At 34.3% G+C, this 18,366-nt stretch overlaps 1 protein-coding gene across 12 annotated transcripts in view; it reads left to right on the plus strand.

Annotated features, from left to right (window-relative positions):
• Positions 1–18,366, plus strand: part of LOC124306819 (ephrin type-A receptor 4) — a 167,805-nt gene that overhangs the window by 139,731 nt on the left and 9,708 nt on the right. The window contains exons 9-16 of one of the 12 annotated variants that reach the window (XM_046767859.1): positions 1,341–1,452; positions 2,401–2,471; positions 3,085–3,102; positions 3,671–3,733; positions 5,322–5,501; positions 8,342–8,811; positions 10,092–10,429; positions 12,334–14,656. In XM_046767859.1, coding sequence (XP_046623815.1) covers positions 1,341–1,452; positions 2,401–2,471; positions 3,085–3,102; positions 3,671–3,733; positions 5,322–5,501; positions 8,342–8,811; positions 10,092–10,429; positions 12,334–12,625 — 1,544 coding nt within the window. In that variant the 3' untranslated portion in view covers positions 12,626–14,656. Of the gene's footprint in view, positions 1–1,340; positions 1,453–2,400; positions 2,472–3,084; positions 3,103–3,670; positions 3,734–5,321; positions 5,502–8,341; positions 8,812–10,091; positions 10,430–12,333; positions 14,657–16,454; positions 16,518–18,366 lie in introns of those variants that run through there. The other 11 variants (XM_046767856.1, XM_046767861.1, XM_046767857.1 and 8 more) reach the window with 11 other exon arrangements.

Raw genomic sequence — 18,366 nt, forward strand, 5'->3', positions numbered from 1 at the left:
CGTCACGCGTAAAACTCCTTTTATTGTCAATGATTTTTACGGCCTAGTATAGTTTTTATGTAACTTTACACCGGTATAGCTAAAAATTTATGTCGTTTCAAATTTAGGTGGTAGTTGACTCCGCGAAATCAATTGTTATCGATTTACAGTTGTATTTATTTTTTTCTAATTCCTGTTACACTTGGAAATAGGTATCCTCAATAAAATTGAAACAATTAAATACATCGGAAACGTTCAACGTGACACTATTTAGATTAGAACGGATAGTATAACATATAGGCTATGTTATATAAGTATTACGTGCCATAAATTTCGAGTTACAAACTACACACGAAGAAAAATTATTCCGGTGTAAAATTTTCTTGAAAAATACCTTATCGCTGGACGTTTAATCGTTTAATACATTTCACAATGTCTTTTATTTAATTAGTTTCACCGAAATGTTTTTCCGATTCTGCAACAATGTATTATCATTATACTTTCGTTGGAATTTTCTTCGGCTGACCACAAAGTATTACAGAATACTCGATGTATAATAAATCGTAAATCCGTGTAACCAGATAGGCTCGCAGACTTTAATTATAAGAATGCGAAAACGTTCGCTCGCCGTTTCGCTCGGTTGATCGCATAACTATACTGTACTTGACTGTATCATTGAACCTAAGTACAATCAGCCTATTTCATGCCGTGCGCCGAGTATTCAGTTGTCATGTTTGTGCATAAAAGAAGTACAGATATTTCGGTGATAATATTTTTTTTTTATGGTCGGCGAATGGAAATTTGTCTTCACAGAGAAATTTTGTAACTCTAGTTTTGCCACGGACTCCCAAGGTCAATTATTATATTTCTAAAGATCGATTTTATCAACCGAGAATTTTTTTAAATGATTGAGAAAAAATACTGGTCGCTGATAATTCGGCAAATAAAGCTTTAAAGTTACGAACAACAGATAGAAATTAAGAGAACTCCATTCACCGAACAAATTACGATTATCTCAAACACCCTCTACGACTTCCCTTTTGATTAAACCGTATATCTCTACTTGCTGGAATTGTGATAACTCTTCAGAAACAATCTACCGCTTGGAATAAAATCGATTTCACGTCTCCGTTCACGAGTCTCTAAACTTGAGAAACGGTAATCAGGGTGATTTATTTGAGTCGGTCGAGGGGGAGCGTATAGGCATTGGGTAAACGGGGGAAGAACATCTACTTGCGTTAGTTTCGTCGGGGATGAGATATACCGGATACATGAACTCTGAAGCGATTTGCTAATGCCGAGAGGTGTTCCCGGCCTAGTTTTCTGCCTCGTCACTCCTTTACGCCCCTTATTTTTCACAGATTACGTCGGTGACGACGACAACATGCAGGTCAGGATCATCGCTGGCGCGATCGTCGCCGTCGTCGTTCTCCTCGTCATCATTATCATTATGACGGTGCTGTTCTTGCGAAGGTAATCATCAATCAAATTTCTTCACGCTTTTATCTTAGTAATTGCGCGTGACGTGTGCGACGTGTTGAACAGATGGAAGAAACTTCAGCACGATTCGAAACAAATGGAATTAAAGTTCGTTGCTGGGGATTAGCAAGAAACTTCGTCGCTTTCTAATTACTGTTTTGTAAATTTTTAAATTTTCACCCGATATTAGTTGAACTTGTATCGAATTTCGAAACTTGCTCTTAAAGAACTGATTCACTGGAAAATAATTAGTAACGATATCTCTTCATTTTCTCCTGCGCTGCAGCTCTTCACTACTCGAAACAAAACGTCTCGGCTAATATATAATGACTATTAAAAATTGTATCCTATTTTTGCAACAGTAATCGAATATAACCTGAATTCATTTTCTCAAATTACCTACGACAGGGCTTATTTTTATCATTGGAACGTTTTTCAATTTTCTTCGCATCGTTCGCATTCGTGGCTTCCTTCTGATTCGCTTTGATCAATTAATGTACTTTTCAGACTAGTTTGATGTCTGGCTTACGGTAAGAGCTGAGTTGAATACCATATCGCACAATTACCGAGTCATCATTAAAATATCCGCATTATATGCTGCACTCGGTATAAAGTTGGATTAATTAAAGAGGGGGGAATGAAATTGTTCTCGTTACCGAAAACCGGTAGCATTGAGGAAGGGTAACCGGGATTGGTAGCCCTTCTCTGATTAAATCAATAGACGTTTAAGTCTGGTTAAATTCGTTCGAGCTGAATCAACGCTGAGTACAAATTTCTCGTCCGGATTCTCTCTCCCGGGAAGTAATTGATCTCTGCGGATCGCATTTTTTTTTTAAACGAACTTAAGTACCCAACCGCCTGAGGGCCTGTGAATTCCCTGTTACTTATTATTTAAGCGATATTACACAGGAAAATAATTAATTCAGTGCAATTTTGCTGCAGCAGGGCCTCTGATGAGTGTAACAAAAAGCAGCCGAGCGATTGCGACACCCTCGAATACAGAAACGGAGAAGGTACGTAATCCACGAAAATATTTCAGCTTTTTTTAGCATATTATCTAAATATTATCACTTTTACGCTGATTATTTATTACCCTTGTATCTTCATACCTGTTTCACTGCGCCCTGTCATGTCTTGTGACTAATATTCAATTATACCCCGTGTTGTTGTACCGGACCCCGTAACCCCCCACCCACCCTCTCACGCTTTACAAAATATACCCTTTATAGTACCAAGCAGAACAGGAAAGTAAATTATTTGAAGTTCTTCTGCATATCATCGGCAAAATTTTCGATTAGGATTTCATCAAGTCGTTGTTCTGATTATTTATGTATATTTATACCCATAAATATATATATGTATACAACTGGTTTATTTATTTACATCTTATGTTTTATTAACGCGTTTTTATGGTTTTCGTAATTTGTTTGCTCATTTTATTATGTTTTAACGGACCGTTTTTCTGTTTTCAATTATCATCTGTTTTTCACAATCGATCATCAAAATTCACCAATTTGGCCATATCGTTTCTAACCAGATACTTCGATTCTTTCTTTTCATGTGTCCCCCTAATACTTGAACCTGCTCTGAAACCCTGAAAACCTTGAAACAAAACACAATCACCAGGACTAGTTGTGACCTACAGTAAGTCTCTACACCTAACTAAATTTTTTTAAATTTTCTTTTCTTGAAAGTCTGTATTCGGTTTTTTCGTATATACATATTTGTGATGAAATGTGTGTGGAACGTTTCTATAATGCAACTCTATTACGCATCGCCTGTTTTGCACAAACTATTCTTGAATGTTTCTGGTTTCGTTACTAATGATGCACACGCGCATGCAACTTACGCCTACTATCATGCATATATATTATCATAATGTATTTATTGCCTTGCGAAAGTTTGTTGGGATCGATGTTTTTTTCTATCGTTTTTTTTATTCATTCATTCCTGCACTTTCGGAACAGTTAATTTTCTCACAGACATTCGCATTTTTCCTCAAACACACTATGATATTTTAATTTTTACTCACAAAATCTAAACATGATTCATTCTGTAACAAATTCACGTCATTTATGTCGCTCTTATTAGAAAAAAAAAATTAAAATAAAAAAATTTTTACAATGCAATGTAAATGTATTCTTTTCACACACTTTTTTTTTTTTACTGTTTTTCGTTCGTCAATTTTTGTTGGTTGTTGTGTTGTTCACAGTGCACTGCAAAATGGACAGTTCACCGATTGTGACAACCCACACCAACAAGAGCAAGTCTTCGCGTAAGTTTAGTCAAAATTTGAGATCGGATGATTGACACTGGTTCTTTTGCTTCTTCTTTCTTCTTTTTTTTTTAGAGTTAACGAATTTCAACCTACTGATTCTTTGGTTCAAATATGATGATAGACGTTACATACATGTTTAATCGAAACGATCCGTTACGCTTGTAGACATGTAGTTACTCTCGATTCACCTAGTAGAACACTATAATTTTGTAGAATTTTCTGTATTATTAGCATACGCATGACTCGTATTCTATCTATACATATATATTAAGTACGGTTAAGCCGTTATACAGATCTTGGCACAACACAAGTATACACATACGAATGAATCAAACAATATGATTAATCGAAATTGAATTAACAAAGGATTTTCTTCCTTGTGACATAAACGCGATTCTCAATTTCGTATAGATAGCTTGGTGTCAAATACCGTATAACTTGGATCGAGTTATGAAGAAAATATTGTATGATATGTGGCCACCGGAGACAATAATTTGCTAGAACAAAACCGGTATGGCCGCCATTGACGCACTTGTAATCTTATTCTGGCTCTACTTGGTACAATGTCCAAAAGTTACGAGTTACGAAACAATTTTCTCACAGCCAACAAAACGTCGGCAGAAAATAAAAATAGTTTAACTATGATTTCACCTATAACGAAAATATAGAATCTATAAATTTACTCGTACGTGTCTACATGTGTATCCTAGTTTTACTCTTCAAGATGAATATTTATTTCGGTTACAACTCCGCCGTCGCGCGTCGTTGCGATTTTGTACGATCTATAGATTAGCTTTTTTGTGTTGGAAAAAATAGCAGACTATACAAATAATCGGAAATATTTCACTAGCGAAATAAATGCAACTGATGTAGATTTGGAATTTGCATTTAAACGTATTACATGAAACAGGAGATAATTATCGGGTAATGAAATGCATTTTTATCGCAAACTGGATAGTATGATAATAATAATAATAATGACAGTAGTAGTAGTAGTGATAATAATAATGATAATAATAATAATTGGCAAGATACCATAAAGGGAAATAATGTCTATTTGTAACGGCAAAAATTATACGGAGTTGTAAGAAAAGTGTACCTATTTGAAACCAGGTTTAACTATGTTGGCATGAATTGACTGTACATATCTTATACATATATTTTGACTCTGGAAGCGACATGAACCTTGTGTTCAACTATATCAAATTGTATTTGGGTCGAACGTATATGCCGTAATGGAAAAAATCAAAGGTGTTTGGCTTTTGGCTGCAGTTGTTATTGTAGTTATTATTATTGCTATTTATTGTATTATATTTAGAATGTTATTCGCGGTAATTATTATTATTTTTTAATTATTTTTTTCGCAAATCATTTCTACCTCGGGATCATTTGAAATTCATTTAATTTTTTACAAACGTGGGCATTGTGCTCGTACTGTACGGAAGAGTGTAACATACGTATACGATATCGGTTAACAGTTATTTCTCACGTACGTAATTATTTCGCGCGATAATCGAAAATGCGTCAAAATTTTCTCACCGGCCCATTTGTTAATATAATGAACTCTGTTTTCGTGACGTTACAGTGACCACCCCGCTGTTCACGCCTGCAGTGGGAGTCGCAACTGCAGCCGGCGGCGGTACCGGGGGTGGTGGCGGGGCCCGGAGCTACGTCGACCCTCATACCTACGAGGACCCGAATCAGGCTGTCAGGGAATTCGCCCGTGAAATTGACGCCGGGTACATCACCATTGAGGCTATAATTGGTGAGTTATATTCAAATATGAGATTTTCCTTACAGAAACCCACCGGCGTTATTTTTGCGCGCATGCTATTCAGTAGAGTAAAATACGTTTACATCAGAGGCGTTTGAATCGAGTCTAATAGTCGAGCATTTGAATACTTTGAATATTACGAACTATGGTTCGCAGAATTATTAGATTAGTTCAATTAACATTGTAGTTCTCGAGTTACTCGATGTTTTTCATAAATTCAAATTCTTCGCTCAGCCCTAGCGAACGATACCAAGCAGGGTGAAAATGCCTTTTGTGAATATTTTCATGATATTCTAGGGACACTCAGGCACTATCGAAATATTAAGATCCTGAAAATTTCAGACTTTAATCTGAGTCAGTTTTTGAGAAAGATTAAAATAAGTCAAGAATGGAGAATAGTTTTTTTTCAGGATTGAGTGGACCGATTTGTTTAATAATTTAATATGCTATAAAGGTGATTCAGAGCTTTCATAGACACCGTGGACCGAATGTTAGCTTAATAAATTCATGATCAAGAATATTAATTTCTCTTAATTATTCAATTCTTACTGTGTTACCCTTAGTGCAAAATTAGGAATCTATCATTTCTACATTTTTTATAAGTTCTGTAATAATTTACATTTTTTTCAAAATTTACGTAACGATACGCCATAGTTGAAAAAATAAATAAATAAAAATCATTTCTCTTCTCGGAAAACCGAACTTCCCCATAAGTTCTAACCGAATTATTGCAAATTATACTCTTATTATTATATAAATAATACACTGAAATAAATCATTTAAATTGGAGTCAATAAACAAAAAAATGTTCTATCCACAAACAGTTTTTTGTATCGGAACATTGATGTATTCTACGTCATCGTGCTTAATGTTTGAAACAAATAATGGATCGCCCCTACTTGACTGCAATAAAGATAACTGTGATAAAGTTGAGTCGGATTTTTCTAAATCGTCTTCAAGAAGTTATTCTGGTGGTTCGCCTTCGCATTTATTACTATTCTGTTGATCAATTTTTCTTTTTTCATATTTTAAAATACGACGGAATCCACATATGATATCACCAATAAAAATCTCTTTTGTATTTTTTTGTGAATTGGTCACAAATTGAAAACTTAATATTTTGATATAAAATACAATAATCTCAAAATTATGAAGCTTAGAGATTTTTAGTGATTTTCGAAGTGCCATCTATAAGCTATATTACGAAATACCCATTTTAATGCGCCATTTGTTTCAAAATAAATGACGAAAACTATTATAAGAAAAATCATATTGCTATTAATTTTTAACGAGGATCATATTTTGTTGTGGGTAGACATTTTTTTTGTTTATTACCTCTTATTCAAGTGTATTATTTATATAATAATAAGAATATAATTTGCAGTAATTTGATTAGAACTTGTTGGGAAACTCGGTTTTTCGAGAAGACAAATGGTTTTTATTTTTTTTTTAACTGTGGCGTACCGTTACGTAAATTTTGATAAAAATCTGAATCATTACAGAACTTATGAAAAATGCAGAAATGATGGATTCATAATTTCGCTCGTAAGGTATCATAGTAAAAATTGAAAAATTAAGAGAAAATGATTTTTATGATCATGAATTTATTAAGCTAAAAATCGGTCCATGGTGTCTATGAAAGCTCTCAATAGCCTTTATAACATAATTAATTTTCAAACAAATCAGTCCATTCAATTCTGTAAAAAAAGTTATTTTCCAATTTTTACTCATTTTAATTTTTTCCTAAAACTCACTTACAATTAGATAAAAGTCTGAAATTTCGATAGTACCTACGTATGCATGGAATATCATCAAGATATTCACAAAAGGCATTTTTACCCTGCTTATCCCCCTATGGCCTTTATATTATTACGTCACAAGTATAAACGTGTGTTTATTTGGAAATTAAAACTTTGAAGCTTGAGAAAAATATTTCCAACAATATAACGAATAATGTACGATACAAAAAACCCGTCTGTAGCATGCTAGCCTACAGGCTTATAGTTTATACAAAGTTAATATTTATTTTAACCTCACTTCCCCTTTTCCACTCCAACTTTTGTCGTGCCTTGGTATTCAAGTTGGTGAAGTTTTTATGTAACAAATACCAATAGGTATATAAAAGTTTGCAAGTTATTTTATAATGAGTTTTTAAAACGAGTTTATTGTACGTACTTTACGACTTGCCTTCTTCTCCGCTGTCTTCATTACTTTGCTCAAGAAGAGTTGCGCACAAGACGCGGAAATATTCGGGTCAGAATAAAATCCGCAATATTGTTTACTACTCACTCGTTGTAAGACGATACTTTATTCTTACGAAATATTCTGAACTTCGCAGTACATTGTTGAAATCTGAAGTACACTATAATCATTTAATCGTATAGGGTAAAACGATTACAAAGAACAATTTTAATGAGATTTCGTATAATTTGAACAGAAAATAGTCTCCCGCAGGTCACGACGACCTAGCATGCAACGTTTGAAATTGAAAAAGAATATTTTGTTTGATTACTTCGATTAGTTTAAATATTCGTGGTTGTTTCGGAAGTATTGAATTTTGGTTCTTCCAAATCGTACTTTTGTTTGCTAGGTATTCAAGGCTTTCACGCTAGTCGGTTGAAAAATGACCTAAATGTTTGAAAATCCGTCAATAGATAATTGTTTAAAAGACAGATATGTGAATGCTGAATCGTTTCTAGAGTAAACTCATGTCTCACTGATCGCCCTTAATAATTCAATATTACATTTTGTCTTGTTAGACCTAGATATTGTATTTTTCCAGTTCGTTCAGATAATTAGCATTCGCAATTTAATGATTTTCGCTTGTCAAGGTGGGGGAGAATTCGGAGACGTTTGCCGAGGCAAGTTGAAATTGCCGCCCGACGGTCGATCGGAGATCGACGTAGCCATAAAGACGCTTAAGCCAGGATCGGCGGACAAAGCGAGAAATGATTTCCTGACAGAAGCTTCGATAATGGGACAGTTCGAGCATCCAAATGTGATATTCCTCCAGGGTGTAGTCACGAAGAGTAATCCAGTTATGATAATCACTGAATTCATGGAAAACGGAAGTCTAGATACATTCCTGAGGGCGAACGACGGAAAGTTTCAAGTTCTTCAGCTAGTCGGTATGCTTCGCGGCATTGCGAGCGGCATGCAGTATCTTGCAGAAATGAATTACGTCCATCGAGACCTTGCAGCTAGGAACGTCCTCGTCAACGCGGCTCTCGTTTGCAAAATCGCAGACTTCGGATTGAGTCGTGAAATCGAAAGTGCCACCGAAGGTGCTTACACGACTAGGGTGAGTTCATCGTGTCTTTACACATTATTATGACGCATTCCTGCAAAATCATGGGATGGTCACCCATTCGATATGCTCCGTTTGAAAAATAGCTATTCTACACGCGTCACGGATATTAATTAACCCTTAGCGGCCACACGGGGTAACCAGTTAACCCAGGCTCAGAAAAAGTGAAATTAGAGGTCTAAAAGGCTTTGAAATTGATACAAGTTTACGACATCTGCTGGTGGTAGACAGGTGTGATAAAAATCATTACAAATGTCGAAGAACTCTTCGACAAACATGAAACAATCGGTCAGAAGTCTTAAAACACCCATATGTCTTGTAAAATTAGGTTTTTCAGGGTGGGGTAATGAGTTACCCCATGTGGCCGCTAAGGGTTAATATCAAAAGAGCGTTCAAGATTACTCAGCTGTAAAGCTTCCGGAATGCATCAATCTAGATCAAACAATTGCACGCGCGACGAGTTTTGTTTCGTTACGTCCTCACAAAACAATGGAACAACATGATTAGTCTTTTCAACCATGAAACTGACAAACATGCAAAATGTGAGATTGTTTTGGATCACGGTCAAGTCCATGGTTTAAATGAAATTTGGAGATTCAAATTGATTATTTGTTCAATCAAAGAATTCTGAGTCTGACATTGGTTTTCTCATAGATACAAAAGTCACATTGCCAAATGATAGTACTTATGAGTCATTACTGATTTCAAAATTCCAAAACAACGAGGTAAAATAAATCTGTTTATTCAATTGACTTCATTCTTGTCACACACTTTTATCAAATCTCAGTGTCAAATTTTCTGATTATCATAGAAAATATCAATTGTATGTTTTTTACCAAGCCTTTCGGTATTGGATAAATTTTTCGGCAACAAGACAAAATTGTACTATCAACCGGTCAGTAATATTTGACTTGTACAGTTCATTCGGCACAAAACTAATTTTGATGACATATGCGAATCAAGTCGTACAAAGTTCCTGAAAACAAAATGCTCCATTATTCTTTCAAGTTGACAGTCTAGTAACGAAAAACCGTATAACCGAAATATGACCGAAAATATGTGTTTTTTTTTTTACATTTTTTCTGTAGCAGCTCAGATCAAAGTCGGGGAGTAATGATGAGTAACAACTGTTCGGCTTCTAGATTTTCACCATGTAGCATGGTTTGTAATGTCCCAAAAGCGTGAAGAACCATGTCGAATATAATTAAGTCTCTGGCAAGTGTGCCTCCCAGGAAGAATAGGTTCTATAAATGGATTTGCTAATATTTTTTCAGGGCGGTAAAATCCCTGTCCGATGGACAGCGCCAGAGGCGATTGCATTTAGAAAATTTACAAGCGCCTCCGATGTTTGGAGCATGGGTATAGTTTGCTGGGAAGTAATGTCCTATGGAGAGCGACCGTACTGGAATTGGTCGAATCAGGATGTAATTAAGTCAATCGAAAAGGGCTACAGACTGCCAGCCCCAATGGATTGTCCCGAAGCCATTTATCAGCTGATGCTCGACTGCTGGCAAAAAGAACGCACCCACCGGCCTACGTTCGCCAACCTCACCCAGACCCTCGATAAACTCATACGGAGTCCAGACACCCTTCGAAAAATTGCCCAGAACAGGTAAGAATCTGCTTACTTCATTCATTTATATATATATATATATATATATATATATATATATATACACACACACAGTTATAATATTTGTGTGGATATAATTAATTGCCGGGGCGTCATGTTCTTTGGCAATCTAATTATTACTATTCTTATTATTATTCTCATTATCGTTGACACCGTTACTATATTATCGTTACTATTATTATAATTATTAATATTATTCTTGTATTAATCTGACTAATTGAACAAGCTTAGCTTCTAATGTAATCGCTGATCATTTAACATGTGTATAATACATATTATGAAATAATATACATCATGCCGCATGCCGTGAGTTTTTCGTATCCATAAATTAATTTTCTCGACATTGTTTTTTTTTTTTTTTATCGAAACCGAACTCACGATCTGCTCTATTTTTGCTGTTTTATTGTGCTTTGATGTTGTCGTTCATCAGTTGAATATCATTATTGTTATTGTTATTATGATTATTATTATTATCGTAAGTGTCGATTGAATGATTTGACAACACCTGATTGGCATTACTGGAAATTGGTGGAAAATTTGTGCCCAACGTCGTGAAGGCACCGATCACTGTATAAATAAAACGTGCTCTGACATGTTTTTTACCCATAAATTATTATCACTGTTAGCATTATTATGTTCATTACTGCTGGTCATTTTTCAGTTATACATTTGCTTCATTTCGTATTTTTCTTCCAAATTTAGTTTGAATTCCACATCTTCACGTTATTGCAGCTTAGCAATATTTTAGGTCGTATTTACTTGTTTTTCTATTTTAAATATGGTATTTTGAAACTCTGTTATTTTTTTATTTTTATCTCAAGGATCAGTAAAATGTCCTCAAAATTATAATTTAACTAAATACAAAGGATTTATAAATCTGTAACTCTGAAATAATACTTGAACATTTGAAATCCTAAACTACATCAGAGATTTTTTTGTATCTAATTAGTTTGGATAAGAAGGAGGTTTAAAAAATATCATATTTTAAGGGGTTAAATTTCCAAACAGAAAAGTAGACAAATTTTGTTATATGCCACCAGTCAAAAAGTAAGGCCTAAGATGATTGCTGTCTTAATATACATGTGTTTTTTTTGTTTTTTTTTTTTAAGTTTTTTATCCCTTTCAATGTTCGCGAAGATACTATTCCATCCTCAACTTCAACAGTAGCCATATGTGTACAATTTTTAACTTCATACTTGCGGCATTCTAAAACCGAGAAAAATTAATTTATGGACGAAAGTCTACGCTATATTCCCAAGTGAATTTTTTCTTCATAGTGTACGCTACAAGCATTAATAAACTTGTTATTGGGAAAAAAAAAAAAAAAAAAAACAAAATGGAATAATAGTAAGATGTTTAGACTTCGAAAGTTTTGCTTCATAGCTTCACTCGACATACTCTTGTGTTTAATGTAGCAGCAGCAGCTGTGTTGTTTCATTGATATCTATCTATAATCGCAATTTTCGTAAATGAAGAAAGAAAAAAGGAAACGGGCAAAAACAAATAAGTGAAAGACAGAAAACTTTCTAAATAACTTGCATAAAATAGATATATCATCTTAATACAGATTATTTTTGATTACGACTTATCGGAGTATTGAAAAAGTTTGAATAATATTTTTTTTTTTTTCATCATATACGTTCCTTTCATACCGATAATTTACTTCTTTACTTACTTGCTAATTTCATACTTATACATGTATATATGTATTGTATATATACATGTATATATATTTGCATTTATGAGTACTTATGAACAACATACGAGGATAGTGAAACTTTCTCTCTTTCTGTGAAAAAAAAAAATCAAATTTTTTTTTTTTTTTGAGTTTTCTTTTTGGGCTAATTCTATGTGGTTTTGGTTGGTGTCTTTTGGTACAACAGCGTGCGGCCACCAGCACACAATCCGTACTATGTCACTGGCCACGGCAGTCAGGGGGGCCCTGCGGGTCCGTTCGTAGACGTTTTGGGCCGACAAAGCCAAGGCCAAGGCCAAGGTCCGAGCCAAGGTCAAGGCCAAGGTCAGGGCCAAGGCCAACCACCGCTAGCCGTTCCAGTAATGCCACCAGGAGCCGGCAGAACCCTACACTTCCACACACACGCTGCGACACACGCTCTGCCCCAACAACCGCCCCTTACCTACCCCAACTGGGTCCCGTTCACCCACTTTGGTTAACCGATCTAGCTCCCTAACCCTTCTACATCTTGTTAGACCATAATTTCGTTTAATGCTACCGCAATCGCGAATATATCATAATGTCTCGTTTTTAATAGATTACATTAAAAACTAGCATCCACATCGAGATTAAATTAAAATTAAAATTGAAAACAAAAACAGGCGGTCGAATAAGTAAACACTCGAAGCACGATGCGATCAGTCCTTACGTCGAGGGCTTTGTTTTTCAAATAATTAAATTCTTTTAACATCATCTTACGCGAGTACGTGATACTAATGATCAGTCAGAGTTGGTAGCGAGATACCGTTTCCTATTGCCACATTCGACTCATTGTCAGATGGTTAATGTATAGTCACTTCTGATTCTATAATTTCACAACGCACTTTAAAGCTTTGGCTGACTTACAAGGTTACTCAAGTTGAATTATTAGAAATGCATTGGTTGTCTGACAGGTTCGCTATGATTTTGCTACCAGTAATCCTTGGAATCTCACGCACGCGGTTTGCGATGATTCTTATAAACTGATAGAAGTCGGAGACAAATGTTATAAGTCACGTTTTAGAAATTGTATTCTACTTTTCAAAAAGAATTACTCGCTTCCAGCCCTGCCATATCGTCGGCGTACGTTAACAGTTTTCGCTATTCAAAGAATTTTAATAAAAAAACGGAAACGGAGCCCCTTTTATTTTTCGGTGTTTAGTTCGGTGTTTGTATAGATCTAAACGCATAGGTGTATAATAGGCGCAAACGCAATAGGCACGCGTCAGTGTTATAAATATAGGCATATTATAATACATTATGCAACGGTTTATTATTTTATTCTGATTTTTTCGCGAGCAGGGAAAGGCCATATGTACAATACTATCAGTTTTATGCCACATATTGAAAGTCTGATATACATACATACATAAATAGTTATTGCTGTCGCACAACTGCGCAGCTGAATGAAACTTCTATACATACATACATAAATGCAGGTTCCTTCCGCACATAAATAAATAAATTCATAGGTAAAAAACAAAAATACAGGAGAGCACAACGTATAACTCACAATACGATCACCACATGACTGATGTACTCTTTAAGGAAAGAAAAATTAAATAAATAAATAAAAATAAAACGTTTCATTATATCATACTAGACAATACTAGGAATCGAAAATAGCAATACAAACAAATGAAAGAAGATACAAAAAGTAAATTGAAATAATACAAAATAGAGTAAAAACAGATCGCTATAAAAACATATAATCTCATCGTTAATTAATCAAAAAAAAATTTACGATATTATCACGATCATTAATAATATTTAAAAGAAAGAAATTACGATAAATAGTGAAAACAATTTTATTGAACGGAGATGCATATTATAAATGCTAATAGATTAGAATTTGTTTAAAAATGTGATTAATCATTTATACGTATACTATATAAAAATGTTGCACTTTGTCGATATATAATACTTTGCATCAACACTGCCGAGTTTTTAATGACACATTGAGTTACATCTTTTTTAAGTAGTAAAATAAAATTAAACCGGTCGAGTAGAGACACATATAATAACAATAATATATAATATGATAGGATACATCAGCGAATTGTAGAATAGTAGGTAATATGTAGTACATACAGGTTTTCAACCATATTAAGGTAGAGGACGATTTGACCAACGAAAGAAAATAGCCTATAACATTAATAATAGTTCATTAGCGAAAAATAGTCTTTCAGATATTTAATATAAATATTTAATAATTATTTATTGACATTACACTTATATGAAAAGAAAATTAAAAATACCAAGTAATGAATATTCAAAAGACATGTCGTGTCGTTAGACTAGTATTTTTATACTTGAAAAAACGAAATTATACAAGGTCCAAGAAATATGGAAGTAATTTAATTGTAAGCTGTAGTGTTACAATTTACGGATATCATATTATTGACATCATCCGCGATATTAGTATTTTTATTATTAATACTATTATTGTTATTATTATTATTATCATTATCATCAACTGTAATCTGTTTAGAGAGAGCGTAGTTTAATTAAGGAAAATATGAAATAAGACACGTTCCGCAAATTAATTATTATTAGTATACGGTCTACCCAAAAATACTCATTACAAAAACTGAGAAAATGAAGCGCGTAGAAAAGTAAAACTTGACGGAGATGGTTTGCTCAGATAATAATCGAAACATAAAACAAACAATAACGTAATGTTCTCCATTGAGACAGATTGTCGGGGCAGGTGCATAATGAACTAAATAAAACGAATAAATTTATTGACAGTGTTATACGTGTATCGTTATACAAAATACTGCAAAATTTTTGTATAGTCAATAATGCAAAGATAATTTTATAACATTAACGTATAATGAACCTTTTTCGATATAATTTGGGTATCACTATAGTATGGTTTACTCGTCTTTTTGTGCCTGCATTCCGTATGTAAAGTAATCGTTTTCGTGGTGGTACAAAAAAGAGCATCGAAGTGCATATAAGTGCAATTTCACGTCGTGGTATTTAAAAGTGTCCTTTTTGTACCTGCTGCAAAAAGAATAGCCGATTATGTACCAAGGACGCAAAGTAGATCTTTTTACGCCGAGCGTAGTTTGCAATATTAGTCATAGGCAACCGCGTGCGCGTGCTTCTTATAACGGGTAAAAAAAAAAAAAAAAAACGCACTTCTAAGTACTAGGACGTAAAAGCGCACTTCTACGTACTCCGATGCTCTTTTTTTGTACTGACTCTAAAACGATTACCTTATCTACTAAACGCAGGCAAAAAATGACGCGTAAACCATACTGTGTCACACAGTAGTAGATTGTGCACCAAGGAGGCAAAGTAGATGTTTTTACGCCGAGCGTAAGTTTGCAGTATGAGTCGTAGGCGCGCGCATGCGTGAGCTGAAGGCGATATTGAAAACACGCGTGGCGAAAAAGTCTGCCTCCATGGCGCACACGACACTTTATGTAGGAAAAGTGTGCTTTACAAGTTTTTTTTTGAAGCGGCGTTCAAAAAAAGCACATTTACGCACAAGGACGTAAAAGTGTACATTTACATACTCAGCTGCTGTTTTTTTTCGTAACGTCATAAAAAAGATTACTTTACATACAGGACACGAGGTAAAAAGGACACGTAAATTGCACTAGTGCTATATAAAAACGTGTAAACCGCACTCTTGTTACATGAAATATCGTGTGCAACGTAGGGGCGAAGTATTTTTTGCCTCGCGTATTTGCAATATTCGTTTTTGCCTCGCGCACGCGCTCGCCTACGACTAATATTGCAAACTGACGCTCGACGTAAAAAGACCTACTTCGCCTCCTTGTTGCACAATTTACTAGCTTATGCAATGCGGATAAACTGAAATTTACTTATATAGGAATCTGAGAGTATTAAAAAAAGATGCGGTGTATTTCCAGTATACAAATTAATAACCCCCGATGCAGCGTTCAAAATACGTCTGTATTCCAACATACCTGTACCCTATAAACCACAATAGAGGAACACAAAATATAAAACAGCTATACATTCGTCAAAACAGCATAGCACAAATATTGACATACACACGGGATTATCGCGGAGTACTTAATTCGGCATATTATTTGTAATTGTGTTGATTATTTTAATTTAGATGACCATTACACGTTTAATGATTTGAGGCTCGGGCAGTTTTTTTTTTTTTTTTTTTGCGAATCTTTATCGATCAATTTGGCGAGCTACACCACAAGTTTACACAAAAGTATAAAAGTAATACATTCACTGGTAGCAAAAAGACTCCATACGGTGGCCTCCATTGCACTAACAATTGCTAACAATTGTCAGAATCAGGGAACGGGGCGCTCCACCCCCACCACCGCCCGCATCAACCGTGCATATAAGAAAAAGGTAAAATAATTAAAGAAAACTTAAAAAAACATTCTCAACTGGCTGAAAGGAAGACAAAAAAACGCAATCCTCGCCAAATATATTTCGATTGTGCTAACGGTCTCCATTACCGTCATCGTAATATTGGTGTTTTGGTATCTAATCATCTAACGAAACAAAAACAAGACGTCATCAATTATTTCACGGAAATGTTTGATGGTATAAACGGAATCGGGGACCACTGCGTTTTTTGTTTTCGTTTTCGTACGAGGACGTTGACTACGTAGTATCATGTAGATAAAAAAAAATGCTTGCCTTTTTTAGTTTGTATCGCACTGCTTGCTTCATCGCATATTGCACTGTACATAAAATTACATGTGAACGTAGATGTATATTGTATATAATAATGTCACCCTTATGCTAATTATAGTACTAATTACTTTTATAATACCACGACTTTATAATGATCTGTTTAATAAATTCATGATATATTATACATATTATACAGATGTATAGATCATAAGTTTAATATCATTCGGTACTCACCATACCAATTATAAAAACCTATTTTATTACCAACTTTGCTGTATAAGTACCTACTTGATAATATGTACATGATATGATAGATGGTTCAGTGTGTACAATAAGCAGTTTACTGAAATTTCTCCGCGAACGCTCTATTGGTTAATTTACGATATCGCACCGAAATCTTTTATCGTTTCAACTTGGTGAAAAACTTTTCTCTTCCTTCAGGCAAAGGTATACTTCTCTAAATACATTTTCATTGTAAAAATATACACGAGTTAACATCTTTTTGACATGATGAAGTAAAAAAAAAAAAAAATTTAACGTATATCAAAACGTATAGAGAATTATTCGCGAAAGCAGAGGACTTTTAAAAGTAGAATTTTCGATTCGTACAATTTTTTTTCATTGTATTATATGTCAATAAAATGTCGACGTTACATGATTTCAGGTTCTTAGCTCGATTTGTTTTCGCATTAGACACAGGCTTTCGAAAAATTACAAGTATAAACTTGTGAAGTGAATTTGACGTATATGTAAAAGTTCAAAGTAAATTTGTTTCACAATTCTCTATTCGAAAACAAATTGAAGTAGTGAGGGAACACATTTTCAAATTTAAATATGTCATAAATTGCGAAGTACTATGGAAAATTGAAAGTTGAGATCCGAATGAAAGTTACATACGCTAACTCATCCAAAACTTTGCACTTCAATTTATGAAAATGCCCCTCCCCCCCCCCCCCCATTAATAGGTATTATAGTAACCCATATTCAATCCGAAATTAAGTAAAAGTTCAATATTATCAAGTCTTGCTTAGTATTTGAAAATAAAACCTCGTCAAACCAGTTAATTTACTTACCAGTTATACCCTTCTGTAAATATATCAATTACCCTTTGTATTTTATCTCTCATACTCCATTATTAAGATGTTGTATATTCTAGACTATATGGCACACTAGACAGTGACGTTTACGTCTTATCACCTTTTATGGTTAATTGTTTGTTTGATATGAATCCCAAAATCTAATTTTTGCTAGTTCAAAAAGAGATGATAAACAGTGCAAGCGAAAGTTGAAGGAAATAATAATTTCTATTGACAGCAATTCGCAGCTTAGAGATTATTTTCATTGGTCACAATGTTAAAGTTTTTCAAGATTCAACTCTGGCACTAATGGACCAAGTGAAATGTATTTTATCCAATGATCAAATGACAATAGAACAAATGAAAAATGTTGAGCATATTCAAACTTAGAGAAAATAGTTGATCAAGTTTCCCCTATTATTAACTCGATTGGAAAATAAAAAATTTCCGAAAAACATTGAAGCAAATTTTATAAACTAACG

Source organism: Neodiprion virginianus, chromosome 6 (genome assembly GCF_021901495.1).
Source record: "Neodiprion virginianus isolate iyNeoVirg1 chromosome 6, iyNeoVirg1.1, whole genome shotgun sequence".
In the NCBI taxonomy this organism is placed as follows: Eukaryota; Metazoa; Arthropoda; class Insecta; order Hymenoptera; family Diprionidae; genus Neodiprion; species Neodiprion virginianus.